Source organism: Pollicipes pollicipes, unplaced genomic scaffold (assembly GCF_011947565.3).
Source record: "Pollicipes pollicipes isolate AB1234 unplaced genomic scaffold, Ppol_2.1 Scaffold_7261;HRSCAF=8764_pilon_pilon_pilon, whole genome shotgun sequence".
Taxonomy (NCBI): domain Eukaryota; kingdom Metazoa; phylum Arthropoda; class Thecostraca; order Pollicipedomorpha; family Pollicipedidae; genus Pollicipes; species Pollicipes pollicipes.
Genome location: NW_023597054.1, coordinates 15,744,723 through 15,769,930, shown reverse-complemented (window position 1 = coordinate 15,769,930; position 25,208 = coordinate 15,744,723). Strand labels below are relative to the sequence as shown.

The 25,208-nt window shown below is 49.6% G+C and overlaps 3 protein-coding genes across 4 annotated transcripts in view; 2 read left to right on the top strand and 1 right to left on the bottom strand.

Annotated features, from left to right (window-relative positions):
* Window positions 1–2,965: 2,965 nt before the first annotated feature.
* SMC1 (structural maintenance of chromosomes 1) lies at window positions 2,966–8,084 on the bottom strand. The gene is made up of 2 exons (XM_037235616.1): window positions 4,278–8,084; window positions 2,966–3,731 (listed from the first exon to the last, which is right to left on the bottom strand). Exons 1-2 carry the CDS (start codon window positions 7,830–7,832, stop codon window positions 3,570–3,572), a joined length of 3,717 nt encoding a protein of 1,238 aa, XP_037091511.1. The 5' UTR covers window positions 7,833–8,084; the 3' UTR covers window positions 2,966–3,569.
* A 300-nt stretch (window positions 8,085–8,384) lies between these two features.
* Window positions 8,385–13,338, top strand: Ddx56 (putative ATP-dependent RNA helicase DDX56). 2 transcript variants are annotated; one of them, XM_037235618.1, is made up of 2 exons: window positions 8,385–8,558; window positions 11,333–13,338. In XM_037235618.1, exon 2 carries the CDS (start codon window positions 11,370–11,372, stop codon window positions 13,104–13,106), a length of 1,737 nt encoding a protein of 578 aa, XP_037091513.1. In that variant the 5' UTR covers window positions 8,385–8,558; window positions 11,333–11,369; the 3' UTR covers window positions 13,107–13,338. The 2 variants fall into 2 exon arrangements, with proteins under 2 accessions (XP_037091513.1, XP_037091514.1); XM_037235619.1 differs by having other exon boundaries at window positions 8,385–8,564.
* A 606-nt stretch (window positions 13,339–13,944) lies between these two features.
* LOC119111849 (E3 ubiquitin-protein ligase MARCHF9) overlaps window positions 13,945–25,208 on the top strand; it is a 29,377-nt gene continuing 18,113 nt past the window's right edge. The window contains exon 1 of the mRNA XM_037235678.1: window positions 13,945–14,079. The gene's annotated coding sequence lies outside the window, so the exon portion shown is untranslated. The remainder of the gene's footprint in view (window positions 14,080–25,208) is intronic.

The window sequence follows — 25,208 nt, the reverse complement described above, 5'->3', positions numbered from 1 at the left end:
ATAACGATATATGAATGACAAATATATAAATAATGAATGACAAACAGATACAGACAGATAATGCATGAAAGACAACCTTTGTATAAAAGCAACTCAAGAAATGCGTAATGAAAGCAACATTCGGTATCCATTCCCTCTAGTCAAATTTCGGCGAAGATTGGACCCCACCCGCCCGGCCCGTCCCGACCGGCAACCGCGGCTTACCAGCGGCGACAGCTGAATGCCGCGCCGGGGCGCCGGGGCGGCGGCGGCGGCGGCGGCGGCGGGGCGTGCCAGCAGCTCGGTCGGGTCGCGCTGCCGCCGGTCAGCGCAGGCCAGGCGCCACCAGCAGCCGCTCCTGCAGCTGGCGCGCCTTGGCTGGATTGGTAGGCGGCAGGAAAGGCAGCCGCGAGCGCGAGGAGTCGGCCGAGCCGCGAGATGCGCTGCCGGATGAGCCCCGGGGTACGCCGGAGGGTCGTCGGCTCCCAGACATCTTCACCTGCTGCTGGCTGCTTCTTGCGCGAAAAGCTGGAAGATACACACGAGCTCGCACCGGACAACATTCAGCCCATAGCCCGAGGCGTGGTTGCAAACAATCGCCCACCAGCACATGGTGGCGAAGATGTGCAGTTGTAGAAGTTGGTGTGGTTGTAAGCCGGTGTCCTTGAAAGGGCTGAGCTGTTAATTAATTCCCAATCTAAATTGTGTTGCGCACGAGCCTGTATATTTCAGCCAGTTTCGTAGGACTACAAAGGAATCGTCTCCGAAGGGGCTCATAGCGCCCTCAAAGAACATTATGGAAGCAGGCGTCATTTCAGGGCTGCCTGACCAAAGCAGTCTTAGAACAGGCATAAGCTTCTAGCCTTGCGGGGTCCCTCTCCCAAGACCAGCAATGGTCCAAAACACGACGAAGGTTAAAACGCCGATGAGACGGCTTTAGACAGTGGTACCGTTAGGGAGCACCAGAGGTTATCAAGAAGTGTCTGGTATGTCAGAGGCCTCGAAACGGTTTCGGGAGAGGACGATTTAGACTGGCCTCCGGCATTCTCTCATGTTCTAGCGACAGCATCATTAGTGAGCTTGGAGTTTACGGAACATTGCAGACGTGGGCAGAGTATGTGATATGGTAGATGTGGTGGTAACCATGTCTACCATAACCACGAGACTGACGCCACTTCATCGTTTCCTTTCAAAGATCTCCAGTTTATCGGCTTGGCGCGCCTCTTTTTCTAAGTAAGCTAAATCCCCGGCCGCAAATGCCGAAGCGCTGCGCTTAGCCTCTTCACCCATAATTGCTCATCACTGATTTCGTATTCACCGACAACAGACGGGCTTCTGAACTCCTGGCTATCTTCAGGTGCTACGATCTTTCAGCATAATCACTGATCATGGGGCCCCACGTCACCATTCCGTAGATGATTCATGGGAAGGCCGAGAGTTGAATGATGTATGCAGCTACTCAGCTGTGCGCATCCGTCTAACCCCTTACATCTATGTTAAAGCGATTTTACAAAATGATGCGTTGTGCACCCCACCCGGGAAATGGCGCTGACAGCGCACCAGTACATTAAGCGCCTCGTCCTCACTCCTCGCTCCCAAACATGCATGCACGCTGTGCGAACCTTTTCACCTACCAGCATTCTATAACGCACCAATCTAAGGAAAAACAACTTTAGATCAACATTTACCACACTGACGAGCTGTCGCTTGACATAACACAGCCAACCAGTGCTCCCAACCGACGATTCACAGCATACCACCGCCCCCAGCCCTCGATATCGCCGGCCTTGACAAGTCCCCGGCGATAATCAAACCGATCGGGTTACCATAGCAACGGTGGATACTAAAGTACTGCCAAAGCCAACAAGCACAGTTTTCCAAGAAACCACCGAACAATGCCGCATATCCAAAGAACAGTTCATAAAAATTGTTTTACATCTTGGAAAGAAATTCTATTGATCAAAATATAACTTGCTTCAGATGGATTTTATGGTATTCCATTCAAAAGGCTAAAACGAAGGTATCCATGACAAATTTAAAAGCCGCCACATTCCAGAAACACTTTTCCGAGATGTTTTATCACATGACATCACAACCCATGTGACACGATACGGCACGCCTTTGAGACAGTGGACCCTGTGGGGAGAAGGTAAGAAACACGATTCTTAGATGAAATATATTTATTTCTATGCAGCGCACTCGGGTTGGGACCACTTTCTCTAAACATGGTTAAGGTAGCTTCCCGTAGTCCCTTCGTCCATGGAGTCGATTTTATTAAATGGGAAGGCGAAACAAAATTCTTGGGCTCTCTCAGCCAAATTTAGGTGTTCGACGCTGAAGGCGATTTTTCGCATCGATTTTCCTTGTGAAGTGCTCCCGTCTTCCTCGCAAATTTTGGGCAATCACGGCTTATGATACGATATATAAGCGAGTATTGTAATTGCACCCAGCGTAATACCCATCCTAGTTTTGCATACCCCGGATGACTATCCGGGTTGCTGACATTCCAGTGCCCAATGTTATGCGCAACACGGAATCCGCAAAGTAGGTTGCCACTACATTCACTAATGAATAACGGAAATAATGAATCGACCCTTTTATCACACGCCTCAATCTGCCGGGGCACCCGATGGTTTCATATTTTAATGCAAATTTCCAGCCAGCGTAAGAAAAGGATGCCAGTGTACCGTCTTCAACAATACCATACATATTACAGACAGCGCCTGGAAAACCAAGGTTGAGGACGATGATCAGAGCTTAAGGGCTCGCCAACTACCATGACCAGTTTGTGCCCGGAGAGGTACCTCCACAATAGTCGATCACTGGTGCGTTACGACACACCCAGCTGCTGAGGCTGTATGGCGTCGCCTGTCTCTCATCCTGGGAGGATGCACAGGCATCTCCGCAACGCGGTGGGCGCCATCTCGCGACAACATTCAATCAATGATGTAGACGTTAATCCCAATGGACGGATAAAATTCAAGAGTGGAATACGGCCACGTGTATTCTAAAAATGAGGACACTATACGAAGACGTACCAGCTATGCAAAGTCATAGCTCACCACATCCACCACGAATGAAACATTTCAGATGGCTCTAAAGACACTGTAAGCTAAAACTACTCCAATGGATCCATGAACGTGAGAACTGATCTTAAAACTAATCGCAAGTGACGTCACGCGCAGGCTTGGCATGTGCGCCAAATAGAACCGGCCGCTGGACCAATATAACTCCCTCGGCGTGCACGTCACACGTTATCGCCCTTTAGGCACAGGCTGTTCCCGCTCCAAACGTCACGCTGTGTCAAGATCTGGGCGCCGGCCGCTCCCGCCCGAAACACCACACCGTGCCGCCTTCTAGGCGCCGGCCACACCCACTCAACACGCCGCACTGTGACGCCAGCAGGGCGCCGGCCACTCCCGCTCAGCGCGCCGCACTGTGACGCCGGCTGGGCGCCGGCCACCCCCGCTCAGCACGCCCCGCTGTGACACCAGCAGGGCGCCGGCCACTCCCGCTCAGCACGCCGCACTGTGACGCCGGCTGGGCGCCGATCACCCGCGCCGCGCGGTCAGGCTGAGGAAAGGCGCGCCTCAGCGCCTGACGACCGGCTCGTCCGCCTGCAGATGGTCCGGGTAGTCGGTCAGCCGCAGCGTGAGCACGCGACTCTCCAGACACTCGCCTGCGTCCGGGCAGATGCCGATCAGCGCGTCGGCATGGCTGTAGAACTCCTCCTTCAGCGAGATGACGAGCACCTGCGGACGCCGGCAGGGCCGTGAATGACAGTACAATACGCTCTGCCGGTGTTCATGACAGTCAAAGGCCGCACAACCGTAGAAAACGGCCTTCGAGTTGATAAGCGATATTTTAACGAACGCTTCTCGGCACTGCCATGTTTAACTGACGCGGACCGTGAAAACACGCTTGTAGAAGCTTGCTGTTTCGTAGCGCGTCCACGGCAGGCTATTTTGCGCACTCCGAAAACAGCTTATACTTTTCCTTCAAATCAGTATTTCTCACTGGTGAGACGTTCCGGACCAGAGCATTACGAAAATATATTTCGGACCATGAAACAGCCAGTCGGCGTTACATTAGTGACTCAGCTCCAGCAATATGATTTGTAATGAGATTAAACTCACCTGCACCCGAACTGGACTCGTCACTAGCCGACACTTTATGCCCCGCGTTACCTGAGTCCGCTCGGTAGTTTCACCTGCGAAGGCACCCTAGCTTGGAGCTGTCTTACGGTCCCGTTACCAGACTCCCACCACGAGACTGCCGCGGATCTGACCGCCTCTCACCTGCAGCTTGGCCGCGGTCTGGCTGCGAATGTAGCCGGCCACCTTGCCGATGTTTGTGTTGTCCAGCGCCGCGTCGATCTCGTCCAGCACGAAGAACGGCGCCGGCTGGAAGCTGTGGATGGCGAACAGCAGCGCCAGGGCCGCCACCGTCTTCTCCCCTCCAGACAGGTTGGACATGGGCTGGAACCGTTTGCCGGGCGCCACGCAGTTGTAGTTGATGCCGTCCAGGTAAGGCTCCTCCGGGTTCTCCGGACCCAGGAAGGCCTGCGCCGACTGGTTCTGTGCCAGGGCTTTGTATATGCCATCAATCTCGTTTGCGACATGTTCAAAGCAGGCCATGAAGCGATCGTTGCGCTCCTTCTTGGCCCGCTCAAACGCCTGCTTCGACTTTTTGGCTCTGCGCCTTGCCGAATCGAACTCCTCATTGGTCTCTTGCAGCTTCTCTCTCGCCATGTCAAGTTTCTGCATCGCTCGCATGTTCGGCATCTGGATCTTCTGCAGCATCGACGCTAGCTCATTGATCTGCTTGTTCAATTTGCTCTCGATCTTTCGAACCTCATCGTCGTCGAGATCGAAGTACGACTCATCGAGCCTGGAGTAGTCAACCACAATCCTCGCTGCTCTTTCGTTCACGGCTGAAGTATTCTGTGAGCTTCCAGGTTCCATGGCTTCAGACTCGCCATCGTCTCCTCCCCCCAGGTCGTCCAATGATCCACGTGATGTTGGAATGACGATATCCTCCATTTTGCACTGTTTAAGGATTGAGTGTCTCTCACTGCGCTTCTGTTCCACCTTGCCATCCAAAGTGTTGATCTGCTTCTGGACTGCTTGCATCTCCTTAGCAATCGTGCCCACCTCCCGACGCGCCTTGTTGATTTCGTCTTCCTTCTCTTCACCCTCCTGCCTTTTTGAGAGCTTTTCAGACTTGAGCTTGTCCAGTTCGCGCATGTCCTTGTCGATAGCAGTCATTTGCTTTGTCTCAGCGAGCTTGCAGCGCTCCAGCTCTTCTTCATCGTCCTGCACGGAGCGCTCCCAGCGTTTCACGTTGTTCTCCGTGTCGCGCGAGCGCTCAAACTCCAGTTGATTTGTAATCCTGTTCTTTTGATCCTCAAACTCGAGCCGTTTCTTGGCTTTCTCGGTTTGTGAGCGCAGCTCCCGCTCCTCGTACTGACGGATGTTCTGCACGCCGATTGCCTGACAGAAGCCGGCGAACACCACGTCCTCCACCGAGTTCATGTTCTCCTTGATCTCCTGTATGTCCACGTCTCGCTTCCTCATGGTGCGCTCGATCTCGTGGATGCGGGGCGCGAACGTCTCCAGCTGACCGCGCAGCTGCTCCAGTTCGTGCTGCAGCTGGCGAATCTGTTTGCCCTCAGTGTTCTCCTTGTCGGTGCGTGCGTACTTCAGCCGCGTCTCCAGACCCCGTATCTGGGACTCCACCGTGTTTAGCTCAGACTCCTTTCGCGACTTTTTCATCGCGTCGCGCAGTTCCTCCTGCAGACGCTCTTTCTCGCTCTTCAGGTTGCTCATGTGTTTTTCGTCCCAGCGTTTCGCCTTGCGGGCCAAGTCGAGACTGCCACCGGATATGATGCCGGACTTCTGGTAGAACGTGCCGTCCAGCGCCACCGCGTCATATCGCTGGCCATCCTCCATTTCGTACGCGACCTTCATGGCGTCTTCCGGCGTTTCCGAGATAAGCGCATTGTTCGTAACGAACAGCACGGCGCGCTTGATATCCGGGGGATTGTACTGCAGCACGTCATAGACCAGCTTGACGTTTTTGGGGTCGCTGATGTTTCGCAGTCGTTCCTTCAGTGGCTTAGCCTGGATGTAGTCCAGTGGTAGGAAGGTCTCTGGGTCGAGCATTTGTTCCTTCAGGTACTGAATGCACTGGCGCGCTGTCTTCTCGGTGTCAACAACGATGGCTTCCATGTACTTTCCCAACACTTTGGTGATGCCAACGTTGTATCGCTTGTGGATGGGCTGACACATGTTGATCATTCGATCAAACACACCAGGGAAGAGACGCTTGAAATTTTCTACGATTTCCTGCTTTTTCTTCCTCCTTGCTTCCTCATGTTTGTCGACACGAGCATCTCCAAGCTGCTCAGTGACCGACTCCAGTTTGCTCTGTAAGTCTGTAATCTGGTTCTTGCTGCTTCCAACTTCTGACTGAAGTTCCTCGCGTAGGCGTCGCTGCTCTTCGAGGGATGACTCCGACGACCGAATGTGTTCCACAAGCTTCTCAATCCTTTTCTGGGCGTCTTCCAGTTCGTGGCCCTTTGTTTTTAGTCTGTTTTCCACCTCCTGTTTCTTTCTTAGCTCATTGTCCAGACGATCTTGGTCAGACTTCTGTTCGCGATTGACCGAGTCTAGATCCTGCAGGTACCTTGCTGAGCGCTTTGCAGCATCTTCCTTCAGTCTGTGGTACTCTGCAACTTGAGCTTCCTCAAGACTTAATGATTTGCCTTGACTCTGAGAATCTCCCATGACAGTCTCTTCATATTCAGCTCGCTTCTTGTCAATGACTTTCATTTCCTCCTCCAGCTCATGAATGTCCTGCATGTGAGCCTCATGTGCCTTACGTGCCTGGTTCAAGGACTTGGTAGCAGCATCAACCTTCTTTTGCATGTGGGTGACCCTTTCCTTGGCTTTGATGAAAGTGGGCCTCCTTTTGTTGATTTCCACCTCTTTCTCCTTCACATCTTGGTCCAGTTTGGCTATTTCCCTTTGGAGCTTGCCATGGTCTTTCTTCTTTTCTTTGAGATGTTCTTCAGCCTTTTCCTTCTTCTTTTCTATCTTTCCAATCTCACCTCTTTTCTTTGTGATCTCCAGCTCAGCAGCCTCAATTTCTTGTTCATTATGGTAGAGCCTAAACAGCTGCAGCTCAGCCTGCTTGTCATTTAGCTCTTCTTTGAACCTCTGATACTTCTCTGCTTCATCTTTCTCCATCTTGGCCTCCTTCCTCTCAGCTGCAATGCCCTTCTTCTTTTGGTAAGTGTACTGTGTATCCTCTTCGGCCTTGACCATCTCGGCCTTGAGCCTGTCATATTCATCCTTCAAAGCTCCTGAACTGCTAATCTCTTCAAACAGGGCTGTTCTCTCCTTTGGGTTTTTCATGGCAATTGACTCAACTGCACCCTGGAACACTAGGAAGTTCTTTGCCTTGACATTTACACCAAGTTTTTCCAGCTCACTCATGTACTGAGCAATGGTGACAATGTTGTTGTCAATGCGGTGATCTGATGAAGAGCCTTGCACATAACGAGCAAACCTGCGCTCCGTGCCATCCTCCAGTTCAAACACAGCAGTCACTCCTGCAGTCCTGGAGACAGGCTGTCCAATGGATGCTCCATGTATGAGATCACTGAGCCTCTTCACTCTCAGACTTGATGTCTTTTCTCCCATGACAAAGCTGATGGCATCCATGTAATTTGACTTACCAGAGCCATTTGGGCCAACAATTGCGGTGAAGGGCATCAACGGGCCAATCTGCATGAAGCCCTTGTAAGACTTGAAGTTTTCTACTTCAATGTATTTCAATTTGCACGGCATGGCGGCGGGAAATGCTGTGAAAACCAGGATCAAAACATAACCCAGACAATCTCTGGCAACCAGCGTGCCTCTACTCCACCAAGATGACCGGTGCAAGCTTCACAGTTCAAGCTCCGACATGTGAATACTTGGCTGGACGTTTTTACCACACTGCACCAACCACCCCTACCAATCACACAAGCAACGGAAATGGTAAACAATACGACAACCGGCCTATGGCCCGACACCTAAAAAGCAACAACAATCTTCGGCAATAACGACGCAGCTGTCTATTTGGAGCCAAAAGGATGAAAAATATTCGTAGAGAACGTTCACAAAATCTTTTTAAAAGCCGTCCAATTTCATGACAACGAAAAGTTTGTGTAGAGTGTTTTGATTCATGAATTATCTTACCAGCTGAAAGGATCATAATAATTTTTTAGCCTTTGTTTCTATAAACAGAAAGGATCTGACCCTGTGAGAACTAGACGTATCGACGACTTAAACCGATTACCAATAGTTCATGACGACACCAAATGCATGCGTTGCCAAATACGACGCACTTGACAAAACTCGTGGCTGTGTGGATGTGCGCGCTGGCTTAGCGGTGGTGGCTTCCTGGGTGATGTGTGTATGCTTGAATCATATTTCGCAATGAGTGATAGAAGAAAATATTAGAAAGATGGCGCGTAGAACTTGAATTCGTAACCATAAAGCTGAAGTACTGCTTCGAAAAATCCGAAAAAGGTATTGGTGAGTATTTCAGCTAAGGGCGATCCTGGGTAAATTTCAGGAGTTATCCGTCCTGTTTTAAGCAGGATTATCTCTAGCTGTCTGCGTCATGATAAAAGATATAACTGATGACTGAGCTTCCTCCCTCTGCCTTCAGCTGCCATAGCAGACATGTTCCAGCAGGTAGTGTGCTACTTGGTGCAAAAATAATTGCTTCATTGGCTGCCCTTTCATTGTGCATGGCTGTGAGCTCATTTGGGTCGAGTTCAGGCCAGGCAAAATTGTACTGAATGTCCAAACAATCTCTGCTTATATTTTGCTGTACTTGTGCCTGGACCTGTGAACATAATGCCACAATTGCCTGAAACATTGGCTTTGGATGCACTGAGATTGTCAGTGACAGTGTGTCAGCCTCTGAGCATGTGGATTTATACTGTTTATGTGCTGTAGCTCTGAGCAGTGTCACTGCTACACCAGACATTGGGTGAAACAGGGGTTTTATTGCAGTCTTGACTGCTTGTGGAACCACAGGTGAATGTTTCAGTGCTCACAATCTACACTGTGCTCACTGTTATAAACTGAATATCCGCTAACCTGGGTTGACAAGGGTCAATAATGAAATTGCTGAAAATGGTGCAGATCTAATTGGGATTCACATGTGGGATAGGGATTTTGCTGTTCACTATGGTATAAACACTGAAAATGGTAGGGGAATTTCCTTTCGCAATTAAGTTTGTGGGCATGGCAGCTCAAAATGGCACTTATGGAGGCCTTTCTCTTCAAGGATTGCAATTCTTGGCATGCCATTTGTTATTCCATATGATGAATCATTTTCTTACTAAACAATTTGATGCATGTTTCTGAGTGATGAGCAGTTGGATGGATCCTGAGCATGCCTTGAAAATAATAAGCTCAGTAATATTTATGTTTCCTTCTATTAGATTTCTCCTCCAAATAATCAAAAACTGTGTTAGCTCATTGGCCCATCGTAAAACAACACATCACCGCTTTTTCTGAGGAAATCCATTCTAATCCTTACTGACTCACATGGAAATGGTTTTGAGTTCAATGTAAGCCAGACAAGAGTTTTTCAGCATAGTGTGAATATGCTTTACTGGTTGTGGTAAAGGCCATGGTAGATGCATGCAGCAATTATGGTTGATAGTTCAACTCACAGCCAGATTTGTAATATATGTCTGTCATATGAGTCACCTTGTTAGTCTTTCTCCCATGCTTGACACAGGTTGGGATCTTGTGGGGAAAGCTGGCCTTGTTGGTGGAAATCATGTCATTGAATTTTAACATTTTAGCTGCTGTCTGATGAAAATTAAAATTTTGTCAGTTGATACAATATGATTGTATTTGCTTGGCCTCACAGTGAAAATGGCAATTTATTTAGCACCACACCCAAATTGAGGATGCTCATTTGATTTGCCTATTCAAATTCAACATAATAGGATTTATGCCAAGATGCTTCTGTGTTAGTGTTTTGATAAGTATGTGTCTGTCACACTGCATGTATATGCCAATTACATATATGATGTGATGCATATTGTGTTGTTAAGTTGCTGGTGAGTGAAATAGACTTGGAAAAAGAAACACAACTTTACATGCAGAAAAGTCAGAACAGTCACATTGTTGCTGGAAATGGCACCTACTCAGCTTTGTCATATTGCCTGGGCTTGGTTAGATTCATGTGGTCTGGTGGAAGCTGCAAGTTGATATTGATTGCTTCTATTCTGAGACAGTCAATAAAAAAGGAATCACAAGTCAAATAAATGTGTTCTACACCATGCCCACTGTATGTTCATTATCAAGATGAAGCATACATTTAAACATGTTTGGCAATAGTGTGGCATTATGAAATGCTTGAGCTGGATTGGATTTGCTGGTTTAAGCCTCAAACACTTTCTTCAGAAACTGTGGCTCACCTTTGTTATGGACCCTGACACCTTGGATGTGTTGAAGGTCATCCAATAAGCATAGGTTTGCTGGCTTCTCTGTAACTGTGATGGAAGATCAGACCACTGCACCACCCCAGATATCTTTGGTAGAGCAGTGGTGACTGATGCTAGAAAGAGAATGCTCAGCATTTGAAAGTATTGAAGCAGGCATCAAACATGATGGAATAAGCTCACTTAAAACTATTGGTGTACTTTAAAGCAGGAAAGAATGTTGTAGACAACACAATTTCTCTATTTAGCAAATATGTTCCTCATTATTTTGTTGATTGTGTCATCATACCTTGCACAGCATTGATTGAGAGTCAGTTGATGGCCTTTGTATCTGGGAATCATGCTCACAATGGTCAGATAGGAATGACTCAACAGTTCTTTTTTTTCATTGATCTTGATTGCTACATAACCAGTGGAATGGCAGGATTTAAATGACAGTGTGGAATCATGTATGCCTGGGTGATCTTGAACTTGTGCACACAAAATAGCACATCTTTGGGGCATGTATCTTAGAAACTAGAGGGGTTTAAATCTTAAGAAGGGCAGGGCTGTGAACTGTACAGAATGATCTTCAAGATGGCATTACAGTCCAAAACCCCACACCAATGTGGAACACTCCCCTTAAGCATCAAACTGATGGAAACCACTGATGCATTAGGCCCAGGTGTTGTTAGCTACCTTGACTCCAAGATAAACAAAATTATTGTTTAGATCTATCACAGTTTTACTCTGTCGCACTATGAGCGGGCCAAATGCATCTGGACCTGAGACTATGGTTGTGTTAATTGTACAAATATTTCCGGATTGTCAGGCCCTTTTATTGTTTGTTTTCAGAAAAGCTGCTGTGTAGACTCCCGCACTTCCAGTAATCATGGAGACAGAGGAATCGTCAACCGTACAGTTCCACGAAATGGGCCTTGACGACCGGCTTCTGCTGGCTATTGCCAGACTTAAGTGGGAAGCACCCACCCTTATCCAAGAAAAGACCATCCCCCTGGCTTTGGAAGGCAAAGACATACTGGCGAGGGCCCGCACGGGGTCGGGCAAGTCGGGTGCGTTCGCCATTCCCGTCATCCAGACAATTCTGCAGAACAAGAAGGCGTGCAGCCATCAGGCGGTGCAGGCCCTGGTACTGGCGCCGACCAGGGAGCTCTGCCAGCAGCTGTGCTCACATTTCGAGTCGCTGACCTCGTGCTGCTCCCGGGAGGTGAGGTGTGTGAACGTCGGGACGCAGGCGGACCTCTCGGCCCAGAGATCGATGCTCATGTACAAGCCGGACATCGTGGTGGGCACGCCGTCCCGCGTGCTGGCCCACATCCAGGCCGGCAACCTGGACGTGTCGCGCGACCTCAAGCTGCTGGTGGTGGACGAGGCCGACCTGATGCTGACGTTCGGCCACAACGGCGACCTGATGGAGATGGCGCGCCACCTACCACCCATCTGCCAGGTCCTGCTCATGAGCGCCACGCTGTCCGACGAGGTCAAGGAACTGCGCCAGCTGCTGCTGCACAATCCCGTCATCCTGAAGCTGGAGGAGCCACAGCTGCCGGCCGGCAACCAGCTGTCGCAGTACCACCTCAAGGTGGAGGAGAACGACAAGTTTGTATTGATATACACGCTGTTCAAGCTGAAACTGGTCAGAGGGAAGACTATCATATTTGTCGGCAGTGTGGATCGCTGCTACAAGCTGAAGCTGTATTTCGAGCAGTTCGGGATCCCGGCATGTGCGCTGAGCTCCGAACTGCCGGCGAACTCACGCAGCCACATATTGTCTCAGTTCAACGATGGAGCTTACGACATCATCATTGCCTCAGATGAACGCTTCCTGGACGAGCCCGAGCCGTCGTCGTCAGCTGCCGCCAAACCAGAAGCAGATGAGACGGGTAACAAGAAGAAAAAGAAAGGCAAGGCTCCGACGGAACCGGAAGCGGACGAGCCCAATAAGAAAAAGAGAAAGCAGGACAAGGAGTCTGGCGTAGCACGTGGCATCGACTTCCAGTTCGTTTCCAACGTCATCAACTTTGACTTCCCCTTGGACGTGGATTCGTACATCCATCGAGTGGGTCGGACGGCTCGCGGAAACAGCAAGGGCTCCGCGCTTTCCTTTGTCAGCATTAAGGACCAGCCTGTGCTGGACGAGGTGACGTCGAAGCTGTCTGCAATGTTCCCCAACGAAAGTCATCTGTTCAAGCCGTACCTCTTCAAGATGGAGGAGATCGAGGGCTTCAGGTACCGCGCCCAGGATGCCATGCGCGCTGTCACAAAGCGCAGTATCCGCGAGGCGCGTCTGAAGGAGATCAAGCAGGAGATGCTCAACTCGCGCCGGCTGCAGTCTTACTTCGAGGAGAACCCGCGAGACCTGCAAGTACTGCGGCACGACAAGGCGTTGCACACGGTCAAGGTACAGAGGCACATGAAACATGTGCCCGAGTATATAGTCCCCAAGTCTTTGAGGAAACGTGCTGGGATTGAAGAGAAGCGAAAGACGCACAAGGCGGGAGACGCAAACTCTTTTGGCACGCGAAGGTTCCAAGGCCCACACAAGAAAAAACAAGACAACCCGCTGAAAACGCTCAAGTTCGACGGCTTTGCTGACGACTTCAGATGATCCCATGATGTCAGTTTTGCCATTTTGAAACGTTGTTCGTTGTTGTGATTGTGTCGGGAGGAAGATGTCTGGGTTGTGCGCATTTTCCCCGTGTCATTAGACTGCTGGTATCAAATATATCATGAGCGTACCATGTTATGTGCGCTTTGTATACGGTCTTGGCTCGACGCCGAATTGGTTCACGGACTGGAATCCATCAGTGCAAGCTTGTCAATATACAAATCAGGCTGTATGTTTGATGACAAACGCAGCCTGGATTCTCAAGGAGCCACGGGAATATGTCGCTGACCTCATTGCGCAAAGCCTGAGTATTCCAACGCCGTTTCCTTGTATTCAGGATTCCGTCGTGATTTGCTCGCAAAACACGAGAGACTTTTGCGTCGGATCGCGCCGACGAGATCTTAACTTCAGTTCGATTCGAGGTCGAGAGAATTACAGACCGGCGAACCTGTTTGCGAGTGCAAAATCAACGCACCGCATGCCCTCCTTACACGACTCCTGCCGCTTCTATTCGGTTTTCGTTTGTCAGGCCCGGGGCCAGGCTTTTTCCAACGCGCACGGGCGACGCCGGGGTCATCTTCTGCGTTCAAAATTACCCTGGCTCTCGGTGTAAAAAATGGCCCTGGCACCGCCCGTGCGCGTTGGAAAAATCCTGGCTCCGGGCCTGACAGGCGCTCCCCTCCCCTCCCCCGCCGCGTTGGTCCCACTGCCAGGCGGGCGGGCCGTCGGAGGGTGGGTCAGCCTCGCCCGAGCACTGGGTCCGGCGCCGGCGAGCGAGGCGCCGGCGCGGCCAGCGCCAACACGCGGCCGGTTCAGCGGGGCAGTCGGGCGGCGCGTGGTGGCGGCGCGGCCGGCCGTGGGGCGCTAGTGGTCCTGGCGGGGTGAAGGCGGGAGGCAGCGCGCGTGGGTCCGGCTAGTCAAGCTCGTGGCGGTGGATGTGGCCGCTGTGTTGAGTTCTCCGGGCTGTGATCAGGTGAGGTGACAGCGTGGCAGGATGGTTTGAGAACGCTATGGGAGGGCTGTGTACAAAGCCTGTGTAGTGGCGCGGACTGGAATACATACGTACATCTGGCAAAGATCGGCCCGTAGTGTATGTAAGGTTGGGTGCATGATCACCGATGTTAATGCGGTGGTACGTTACGTACATAGCCGTGCAATTACGTGTAAATCATAGGATTGCTGGTATCTTGGGCAGTAATGAGCGGCCCCGTATGCCACTCGTAGAAATGTCAGGTACTCCTATTTTTCGTCTTACTATTTATTTAAATTTATATTTCAATTTTTCAAGCTGGGATAGGCGGCTTCAGGCTGCATGCAACGACTGGAAGAATGGTGTTATACTCGTGGTAGCTTGTCTTACTGAAGCATTTCTGCTCCACGCAAGCCGTTTAGCCAAATACCATCTCGCTGCCACTGACGTCGCGCGCGCGTCATGTGATAGAGTATCACCGGATCAATGTTAAGCCTCGAAGGCTGGCACAGTGTCTGCTTGAATCCGCGGCGCGTGTGGCGGACGATAGGATCATATGCTATTTCAAGGGTGAAGCGAATGCGTCCGAGCCCCGCGGGAGGCAACACGCGCATGGTTGGTTTGGCACCGGCCGGGGCACTGAATTCTCCGTGCTCCCGACCTCAAGGTCACGCGTGAGGTGCTGTTCGCAGGCTCCAGAAGCCGACGGGTCGGTGAAGAGGCTTGTGTGCGCCAGTTCGGTACAGTGACCCCTGCCCGCGTGGGAGGAGTATTCATGGTGGTGTCGCGGGCTGGCAGCATTTACATGTTTCCATCGGCGTGTGAGATGATTTGAAAACTTAAGTGAATTGGGTGTACCAAACATACGTTTAGTAAGATGCGTGACAAGTCTTAGCCATTTCCTCCTTACGCGCCGTGTATCTTTCCCAGTCGTTCGCTCCTCACTTTGCATTATTCCCGTAGCTGTGAGCTCTGTTCGGTGGCTTGAGCTTGCGCAGACCCAATCGAAAGCTGACACCGCAGTTATACATCAGCATTGGCTGCTGGGTCAGGTCTGTAGTGTTGTGGCAATTGACATCGTGATCCGGATAACAAAGGTTTAAAAGGACTGTAGTGCATTCCGTTCTGTACTTGCTGACTTTTACGGGATTCCTTTTTAGATAAACGCTCGTCTCATTTTGGAGTAAGCAGAGGTGAAAACAGGAGTTTCTGAAATCGTCAGCTTCTGAACTCGGTTGGGGGTGTGACAGTGGCACAAGCTGGCCCAGCCTGACATGTGCAGACTGGCCTAACTGTAAGGGAGCTTATGACAAAAACAGTACGTGCTTACATGGTGCTATTTAATACAAAATTAACGAGATGTCAATGCTGATGCGTTTAGTTACTTAGTGAACCAACAGTTCCTTCTTCTTTGGGCACCGGTATTTCTTTTTTGCTGGTATGCATGGACTGGGGGCTCAAGTCAGCATTGGGGGTTTCGACCCCGAAAGCATACAATTTTACCCCCCCTGAGTGGAAGGCATTTCTGGTGGTTTTGGGCACGACATACGCTGTACGAAGGAGCTCGCTGTATCGTCGGCGGGTCTCTGGGTACAATTGTGATGCTAAAGACAGGTTTAGTGGGCGCAATTTATTCCCATTGAAGTCAATCCACTGAATTGAATTGTAGATGGATGGCTGGGGTGAATCTGGATTAAGGGTGTCGTTCGCTGATTTCTATGGTAACGTGATTGATGACTTCAGAACCGCGTGAGGGTTCAAGTCCACTTGCTGTAGGGGACATAGGTACCCGCGGACATTACTCCGCGAAGCGCCCCGAGCGACGCTGTAACGTTGGCCTTTGGGTACGAAAATTTATTTTGTTCAGCTAGGTAGGTAAGCGTTTTGTTGAAGTTTCCGTTGGTTAGTACCTACAGCTCTATGAACTAATCTGCAGACGTTTCGCATATCCATGTCGCGTTGCATTATGCTTACGTAACAGAAGTGATTTAATTCCACAGACACACCAACTTCTGATTCGTACATGCTTGGCGAACAGGAATCTAGTGTTCATTTTTCCAGTCCTTATGCAGAGCTGAGGGCATGAGTTACAGGGTTTTGTATTTTTGCGTCGTGAAAGGTCTGTGGAACCTGCGAGTCATGACACCTGTCCAATGGAACCCATTTTGGATCGTCGCTGCCTCAGCGACGGTCTGTGAACAGCTCTGCGTACTTGCGGAACTTCGATATTGTAGCGTGGGCATCCTGGGTCCAGAGGTACATGTCGAAATCTACTGGCAGATCGAAACGCGATCGCGGGTACACTGAAAAAGTAAATTGCTTCACAGATTCATGAGCGGTGAGACAGGAGAGAATGTCCACGACTAGGCATGTTATTTACAGAAATTCGGGAGCTCCACTGACCTCGTTTGGTGTCTCTGCAGTTAGGGCATATCCCAAGAAATAAAGTGCAGCGCTGTTATGTATGACGGATGGTGATTGCTAGCATTTTTCACGCTGGCTTTTCTGATGTCAAAGAATATGTTACGGATAGGGCCCAACGAGGCTAGATGGGTCGTTATGGAATCCGAAAAGTAGCTCACCGTCATGTCGATGGCCAAGACCGTGTCATGTGCTTCTGCAAATAAGCATAGTTGGCTGTGGACTGGGTATAATTGTGGTACGCTTGCTGTAGGTATCGGTATGTTGAGTTTGATAAATCAGTTTTCTCCTCGCACATCAGCATGTATGTGTCGAACTACCGACTGCCAATTGTCCAAAGGTCACAATATGTGCCAAAGCACACGTAAAATACAGTTCGTGTGGAATGCTCTTAGTTGCCAAGACACGTTTACAGAAGTTAAGAGAGGTGATGTTGAGCGCGGCGAGGTAGAGTTGAGTCACTTGTTATTTCGCACGTAGACGAAACTGTCTTGTTAATTGTGGATACATCTGCCCTACCGTCGTAAAACCAACCATAAGGCGTTCGCACCTTATGGTAAGTGCCTGTAGTACCTATCCATACCATGTCACACAGGACGTTACATGCATTGCATGGTGTGCCGCTCCAAGGTCACATTGACTCGAGGGCTGTCTATCTTGGGCGTTTGCTGTTGCCCGGTGACCGGGTTCAGATTGAGTCGGCTCCGGTTTGTCTACAGTGGGAGGGAGCGGCCCCAGGCCAGGTGGATCGATCAGCCCCGCTGGTGGTGCCACTGCCCGGCGCGCGCTGGTAATGATCGTACCGCCGCCACCAGCTGACCGGCCAGCCGTACAACAAAGCAACCGGCCAGAGGGGCCGCGGGCGCATCTAATCGTATGCGCTTGGAGTCTAGCGTGGAGACAGCGATGGACTTATGCGAAAAAATGTGGATTTTTTAAACCAACATTCCAAAACACGGCAAGGCGGTCCTTGTTCTTGAAAAGCATGCCACGAATGTTTAGGAATGTGCCGCACGTCCGCAAGCTGTTGGAGCCCATAAACTTGATTTACCGCCATGACCTGTGACTCAGCTGAGCGTATACATCGGGCGTAGAAACGTGATACTGCTTAAAGGGAGCACCCACTTTTTGTATTTTTCAGTTTTTGGTTGGGCGTGTGCCTTGCCGACCTAGGAACGTGATGCTGTTTAATGGAAATGTTTCTCATTTGAAGATCTTGAAGCAAGCATCAGATGTGATGAAATAAGCTCACCTCTAACCATTTGTATACTTGGAACATAAGTGGAACGTACTGCTCTAGGCAACAGGGTTTCTCTGTTAAGTAAACAAAATTATACACGTCAATACGTGTGATACAATACGTTATTATAATATGATGCGTCAATACCTAAATACGTCATTGATTACGTCATCGTGCCTTGCACAACACTGATGGAGAGCCAGTTTATGACCTTTATGTCTGTAAATCGTGTTCACCGATGCCAAATATGACCGATTCGACACTTGTGTTTTATTGGGCTTGATCGCCGTTTGGATAATGGAATGACACTCTTGAATGACGTGATTATGGCGTCATGGCTTCTTGGGTGATCTCTGATTTGATTTTGATTTGAAGGAGCCGAACCTGCTGGGAAACCTCATTTGACTTCTCGCTCACCACTATGAAAAGGATACATTTCGTTTGCTTTGCTTTTTCGACGTGCGTTTTATGTAATATTTGCGACACGCTTATGTGTCGAAACTTTTGTGTAATAGATGCTACGAAATCTTTAAACACTATTTAGACATAAAGATGTGCGAAAATCAAGCTACTATCCCGCGAACTCGACGAAACGTTATACTATGGGTTTGATTTCTCCTTTGTGGCGTTCACCACAGCAGCTCTTTTCCAGCCGCACTTTGGCTTTGGGAATGGAAGTTTTACATGGCCCATGTGACGCCCTGGTCCAAACTCCGACCCATGCCTTCTCTTCTTTTATTCGCATTAGTAGAGGTCGCATGATGGTTATCATGATGACGATGGTCGCGACTGCAGAGGAAAGCTTAGTGGTGGTGCAAAGCGTTGAGAGCATGATTTGGACTCGTAAATAATTGCAATTAGTATCCTTACTATGCCTTCGCAGTCCTGCAGTGGCACTACCCATTGTTATTATGAGACGTAATTGGCCTGGAGTTTTCACTAGATTATGCATTTGAAACATGCTGGGAAGGTGGGAAACTCCCTTTAACGGGATTGGACGAACAAAAGCAAGTTTCTATTATGACCTCTTAGGAGAGGAACTTGAGCCGATCTGTATAAATGCAAAACAAACTGGTTTTGGACAGATCTAGTGAAATGGTCGGAATTCAGCCGCAGCGCCGTGGCATGGTGATCAATCGTATGAATTCTGACACGCGACAGTGGTACCAGCATTTGAAAGTGCCCGTGTAGAAGTCGAAGCTTTTGCAAAAATAGCGCAGCGGAAGAGCCGTACGGTTGCGATGGAAAAGCGTGATGCCACGTGAGCGAGTAGGGAATACTGCAACTTTTTACGCTGCAACCACTAGTATTTTTGTGACAAATTGTTTTGACGGAACGTTGACGCATGGAAAACAAATACTCCTTGTACAACAGAAGTTGGAATCCACTTGTGGACTGTACCAAGACAGCCAGTGGCAATATGTATAAAAATACCGCCGTATAACATGCGGCTCCGCAAAAGCCCGGTCCTCGAGGTCAGTGGTGCTTAGGCTTCATCACATGGTCATTGTTGCAATTGACTGCGTCCCTACAATCCTTAAAGATACGCAACTCGGCCTCAACACCTGGCACTTAGCCATACCAAATCCTGCACTTCTGCCATAGCCCTGGTCGTGACCTCAGCCCACGTTTCGCGGAGCGTCGGCTGGAAAGTCGAGCGGCGGGGTGATACGATAGCGGTGGCTGAGGTCACTGCCCCCCCCCCCTCCCCCCTCCTGCCCGTGGGTGCGGAACATGAGCGAAGAGACCGCGGTCGGCTGCAGCATGTGGCGGCGGGCCGCGATAAACAGCAGGCTGGCGCCGGCCGACACGGCCAGACCGCAGGGGCGTCGGCCGACAGGGCCAGGCTGTGGCATCGCCGGCCGACAGGGCCAGACCTCAGGGGCGTCAGCCGACAGGGCCAGGCTGTGGCATCGCCGGCCGACAGGGCCAGACCGCAGGGGCGTCGGCCGACAGGGTCAGGCTGTAGCATCGCCGGCCGACAGGGCTAGGCTGCAGCAGCGTCGGCCAACAGGACCGAGCTGCAGTAGCGCGGGCCGATAGGGTTGAGCTGCAGGAGTGGCGGCCGACATAATCAGGCTGCAGCAGCGCCGGCAGACATAGGCAGGTTGCAACAGCGCTAGCCAACATAGTCTGCAGCAGCGACGCACGCCTGCGGCCGACGGCACCCCTCACCCGGCCGAACAATGCAGTTGGCAGCGCCACTCAATCGTGCCCGGCGCGACGCGGCATTGTCCGTCCCACGCCAGTCGACCCGGGAGGCATCACGCGCTATCTGTGAACGGGGTGGTGGTGCACTGTTGCGACGGTGGGTGGCACGCAAACTATCGGCACGGTGCGGAGGCGGACTGTAGTACTCTGTGGCTTTGAGGCGCGGAGATATCTGGAGAGGGAGACCGCAGACGCCGGCGGTGGTTTCCGCTCCGTGTGACTGGACCCCCGTACCAGGCGGCAACGGGCCAGGCTGAACCTCGGGCCGCCGTGCTAGGCGGACGAAACAGCCTCGCCAAATCCGAACATAATGCAAAGTTATGCCACCTTTTCACAAGTATGCGAGGTATTTGACTCGGTTCTGATTTGTATGTACCGACTTATGTGCACTGTTTTTCATGTGCTGATAATACTCGTATATTTTGCACGCACTGATATTAAAAAGTGCCTGAAATGCTCGGTACCACAATGTTCATACTGGTCTGGCTGTTCTTTCCTCCGCCTGTGACGGTTGGGTGGAATTTCACGCTCACTTAGCAGACACGTGAAAGCCACGCGCTTTCACACGTGGTCATCTTGAGGCATCAATTTGCGTTTGTGCAATTTGTGGGCGGTGCGCTGTATTGTGAAAACATTGAAAAATAGACGTAGTCCGCGTGGTCTGAAAGCAAAAACTGGCTTCGAAATCAGCAAACATGCCGTCTATTTTAGTGCATGCCCATGCCATGCCCTGTATAATGCCATGTCATGTCACTCACTTGACCAACCAAATATTACGAGATGGCTCAGTTTGTAGACTGCGCAAATCTGTTTAAAGGCAGAGTTAATAGCTTTATTCCTATGGTTTTTACCAAGATCAAACAGCAGCGAGCTTGCTGCGTAATAATGACTACCAGATGCTTCCTGGATCCTTGGCTAAGTTGATAAACAAAACCACTGCAACGAGAGCACTATTAAACTCAAGGACCGTACTTGATGCCAAGTCACCATCATGTCAACCTTGGAAACTAACGCGCTCGTGAGTGCTGCTGTCGAGCACAACCTTATTCAATTTTGTCGTGACATTTATCAATCGTTGTAGGGCCTACAATTTCGTCAGATTTCACGCCTCTTTCTCTTGGACCTTTGAAGTGCGCACCTTCAATGCTTGCTGGCTCTGGCTGGGTGTGTGGCCATGTCCAAAGCTGTAAGATGTTTAGTATATTTGTGAGATACTCAATAGTTGTTCAATGAAAGTTGTTTAACTAAGCTGCATTTTGCCGCAAATACTTGAAGATATTGTGGATACGCAGTTCTAGTTTGCCTATGCACCGCCTTTCATCGAGAGTGGCATGCTGGTAAATTATTGTGCAATTATCAAATGAAAAGAAACCTGCACTTTATCGGGGCCACCTCTTTTGGACCAGTTGAAGCAGCATTAAATTATTGAAACAGTCAGTTGCGTGATAATTCAGACTTTGCTTCAGCGCAGCTTTTCTGCAGCGCAGTTTGCTGTATCGAATCAACTCCAACGTTCCTTCGAACGCAATGACCATGGGACTCCAGATGCATGTCGGGCCGCGCCATGCCAAGGGACATAGGATGGGGCCGCTTCTTCAAGCAGGAAGCCCTTTCTGAGCATCTTGTTGATGCACACAACTGTGTGCCGTTTTGCTTATGGGTTAAGACGAAGTCGCAGTGTACACATGCCAAGTTGTTCTTTGCGGTGCCAATATGAATAAGCCAACTATCGCGCAAGACATCGCACGGACCTGAACGGCCATGCGCCACCCTGCATGGTGTGATTCGCGTAGCGACAGTCGATCAACAATAATTTAATGCATTTATTGACGCCACTTAATTACAGCGATGCGTCGCCAGCGTTTCGTACTGGTTGATATCATGTGTTTGGTGCTTAGTATGGTGGCACTACGCGGAACATGTGGTGACGTTTGCGGTTGCATCATTGTTTGTGATATCGTAAGTGAAATGAAATGTATCGCATGATGAAATATGTCATGTAAACGCAGGACAGAATAATATCAGCTATGGAATCCTAGGTTTTCACATGGGGCCACTGGCTCATTTCCTATCGAGCGTCTTCTGGGCGTCGATGTGACCACTGTGCATAGTCGCTTGCGCTCGGCAAAAGGCTACACGTTAACGCGGTCCGCGCAACCTTTTGATTGAATCGTCCCATAATGCAACGTGCAATCAATGCAGGAAGTGTTCTACATTTGTACAGGATTTTGAGCTGAAATAGCCATTTTGAAGATCACTCGGTGCAGTTCACAGCCCTGTCCCTCTTAAGACTTCTAAACTTCTAGTTTCTGAGTTGTACGCCCGCGAAGATGTGCAGATTATTTCGGGTAGACTATCTCAACGCCATTCAGGCATGCATGGCGCCATAGCAACACCATTCAAATCCAGCCACGCCGCAGACCAGGCGGCGTTCAAGGCCAGGAAGGATGTTATCGTCCAGCGGTTCAGATCTGGTGTTCGTGAGTGCGATTTCCAAGCATAGTGAACTTAAATTGGCTCTCAAACAATGCCGAGAAGGCTGTGCAATCTTTAATCACGAAGTACGCTTTGTGCCACATAATATAAAAGTTGGACATGGCTTCTTGACTTATTAGTTGTTACGCAAATAAGACTTGTAACCTGTAATCGAAGAAGTTTAGCTTTGTAATTCAGTATGCGAATACGCGTTAGCATCTTAAACTCATGGATAGATATGCAAGCACACGAGGGGAAAAGGCTAAAACACGAGTGCATAACGATATTCGGCTCAACGAACACTCCCAGTCCGTGTTGCCATCCTTCGACGTATTTAAAGCACTATGAGTGGCAATTTCGCACAGCTAGTTTGGTAGTCCTCAACATCATAGAACGGTTCCATGACGCAATCAAACAATAACGTATTGAGTAGCGTATTTATGGAATCGAAAAGTGTTGCTGTTTAAAGCAGTCTTTTCCACTTTGAAGTACTCCAATAGTTACAAGGGAGTTTATTCCATCATATCTGATGCTTGCCTCAAGATCTTCAGATAGATGTGGAACATTCTCTTCACAGTCCAGAGCGACAGAACTCTATGCGACTCGACGTACCGAACTAACAGAAGACCGTTCGTGATCACCGAAACAGTGACGAACAGCTTGCAGACGAAAAACTTTTCCGTTGTTTGTATTGGCGACCGAGGTCCCTCGTTTCGGAGGTGTAATCTTGCAACCCGACAACTACCGAACGTGCGATGTGTAAATCACGCTATATGCCCTCCGTGTATCATCTTCGTTTCCATATAAACGGCGACAATTACAAGGCACCGTCATTGAGGTTCGAATGTTGTTTGGTGCGATGAGCAATATCTGACACGTAGCCGACTGTAGATGCCACTTTGTTGGCAAGTAGCAGTCGACATCATGCATAACTGACCTAGCCCGTAGATGTTTTCCTGTGCAGCTTAAGCAGTACCTGTATTTTGATGTTGCCATCGGTTTTATTTGCACGATACACCAATTGGTTCTTTCAGATATCAAAATCATATAGACTTTTCCCACCTGAACTTGTACTAAGAGCTGACCTGCTTTTACAGGGGTTAAAGGTGTGTTTTTTTGTCGCCGACCGAATTTCTACGGACAAAATTGTCGCCAACAGCGATGCGCAATACCATATGACAACAAATGGAAATGGCGTCCATGCCCAGTCGTGTCATCAGGAATCGGCACATCGTCGAAAGCCTCTTCCAGGACCGCAACTTACAATGGCATGTACACAACCGAAAAGTTATTTATACGATGTCGCTCAACTTATGCCAGGATAACGGCGGCTGCGAAGAATGCAGACACACCGGCCCTAGACAATGGGATAATTCAATAACAAAACCAGTCTTCTTCTACCCTCGCGACTTATCGAAGTCTCACGTTAAACTCGATCTGCGGCTGCATTTGCTATGCACGACCGCGAAAAAAAACGACGATGTACCTCGATAGCCAGAGCAGCTGAGCACATGGCAGGGCAGAGTTCTACTCAGTGGAAGGCAGCAGAAGAAGAGCCACTAGTGATCAAAACTTTGCTTCGGTGACCAAGGGGATTTTGGCGACCAGTTAAGCTCCTAAGCTGTCAGAGAGGAATCCCACCCACAAGAGGCTATTCAATAGCTAGAGGGGCCGCTCAGCGGTCAGACAGGCACTGATCAGCTAAAACGGCTCGCGAGCGACCAGAGGGCCCCTGAGTACACAGAAGCGCGAGGGGTCAGTGCGGTCCGTAAACGGATGTTGCCGGTGGGGTTTTACGTCGCACCGAGCTTCTGAGGCTATATGGCGTCACTTGCTTCTCACCCTGACAGAAAGGGTGGGCACCGAGAGGCAGCGAGCTCTGTAGCTCTGGTTCCTTCTGGATTCTGGTTTGGAAATGTATGACCATGGAAGGGCCCTTGTGAGGTTTCGGAATGCACGCTTTAATATTTTATTGTGGCCTTCACCAAAATTTCCTTCTTTCTGGATTTCGGTTTGGAAATGTATTACCATGAAAGCCCCATGTAGGGTTTAGGAATGCACGCTGTAATAGTTTGTCGTGACATTCACCAAAACGTACAGTGAAAACCGTTTTGGGAGCCAAGCGTCGCGTAAAAATAAACATTTCGTCGCCGACTTTATCCTCAAAGCTTGCACGCCTGTGCTCTTGCGTCGAAATGAAATGCGTTAAGCTTAAGTTCAAACTTCAGTGAAGTTAAAATTCCTGAATTAAATGCTTAGTAATGGCAGCTCCGATGTGTCAGAAAACACGTAATCGTCACAAAATTTGTGTTTTCACGTGCTATATTCAGAAGAGTTTCACTAATCCTTCCTATGAAACGTTCTTATTTAAATCACTGATAGTCGGTGCCAGCGAGCTGTTCTTCGATGAATTTTCAAGTTTTTGCACTAGAGAATATTGAGGACAAATTCCATGTTTCTGGGGTATCCTGCTTATCTAATCCTACCGATAGGAGCACTGAAAAACTTCATGCATTGTTCTGTAAACGTAGCGTATTCAGGCGAAAAGATCAAGTTGCATCGTGTCAATACTTATTTTATCCACAGTATGCTACGCGTCACATATGCCTCGCTCGTTTTTCGCTTGCGGAATGAATGAAACTATAATGAAGTGATGTTTGGGGCATATTGCTGAGGAACATTTTGGTCACACGATGAAATGCACATCCTTGTGCAATGTTCCTCTCGTCAAGCTCCAGCTGCATGCCTAGGAGACGAAACTTTCGGACATCATAACGCCCAGTTA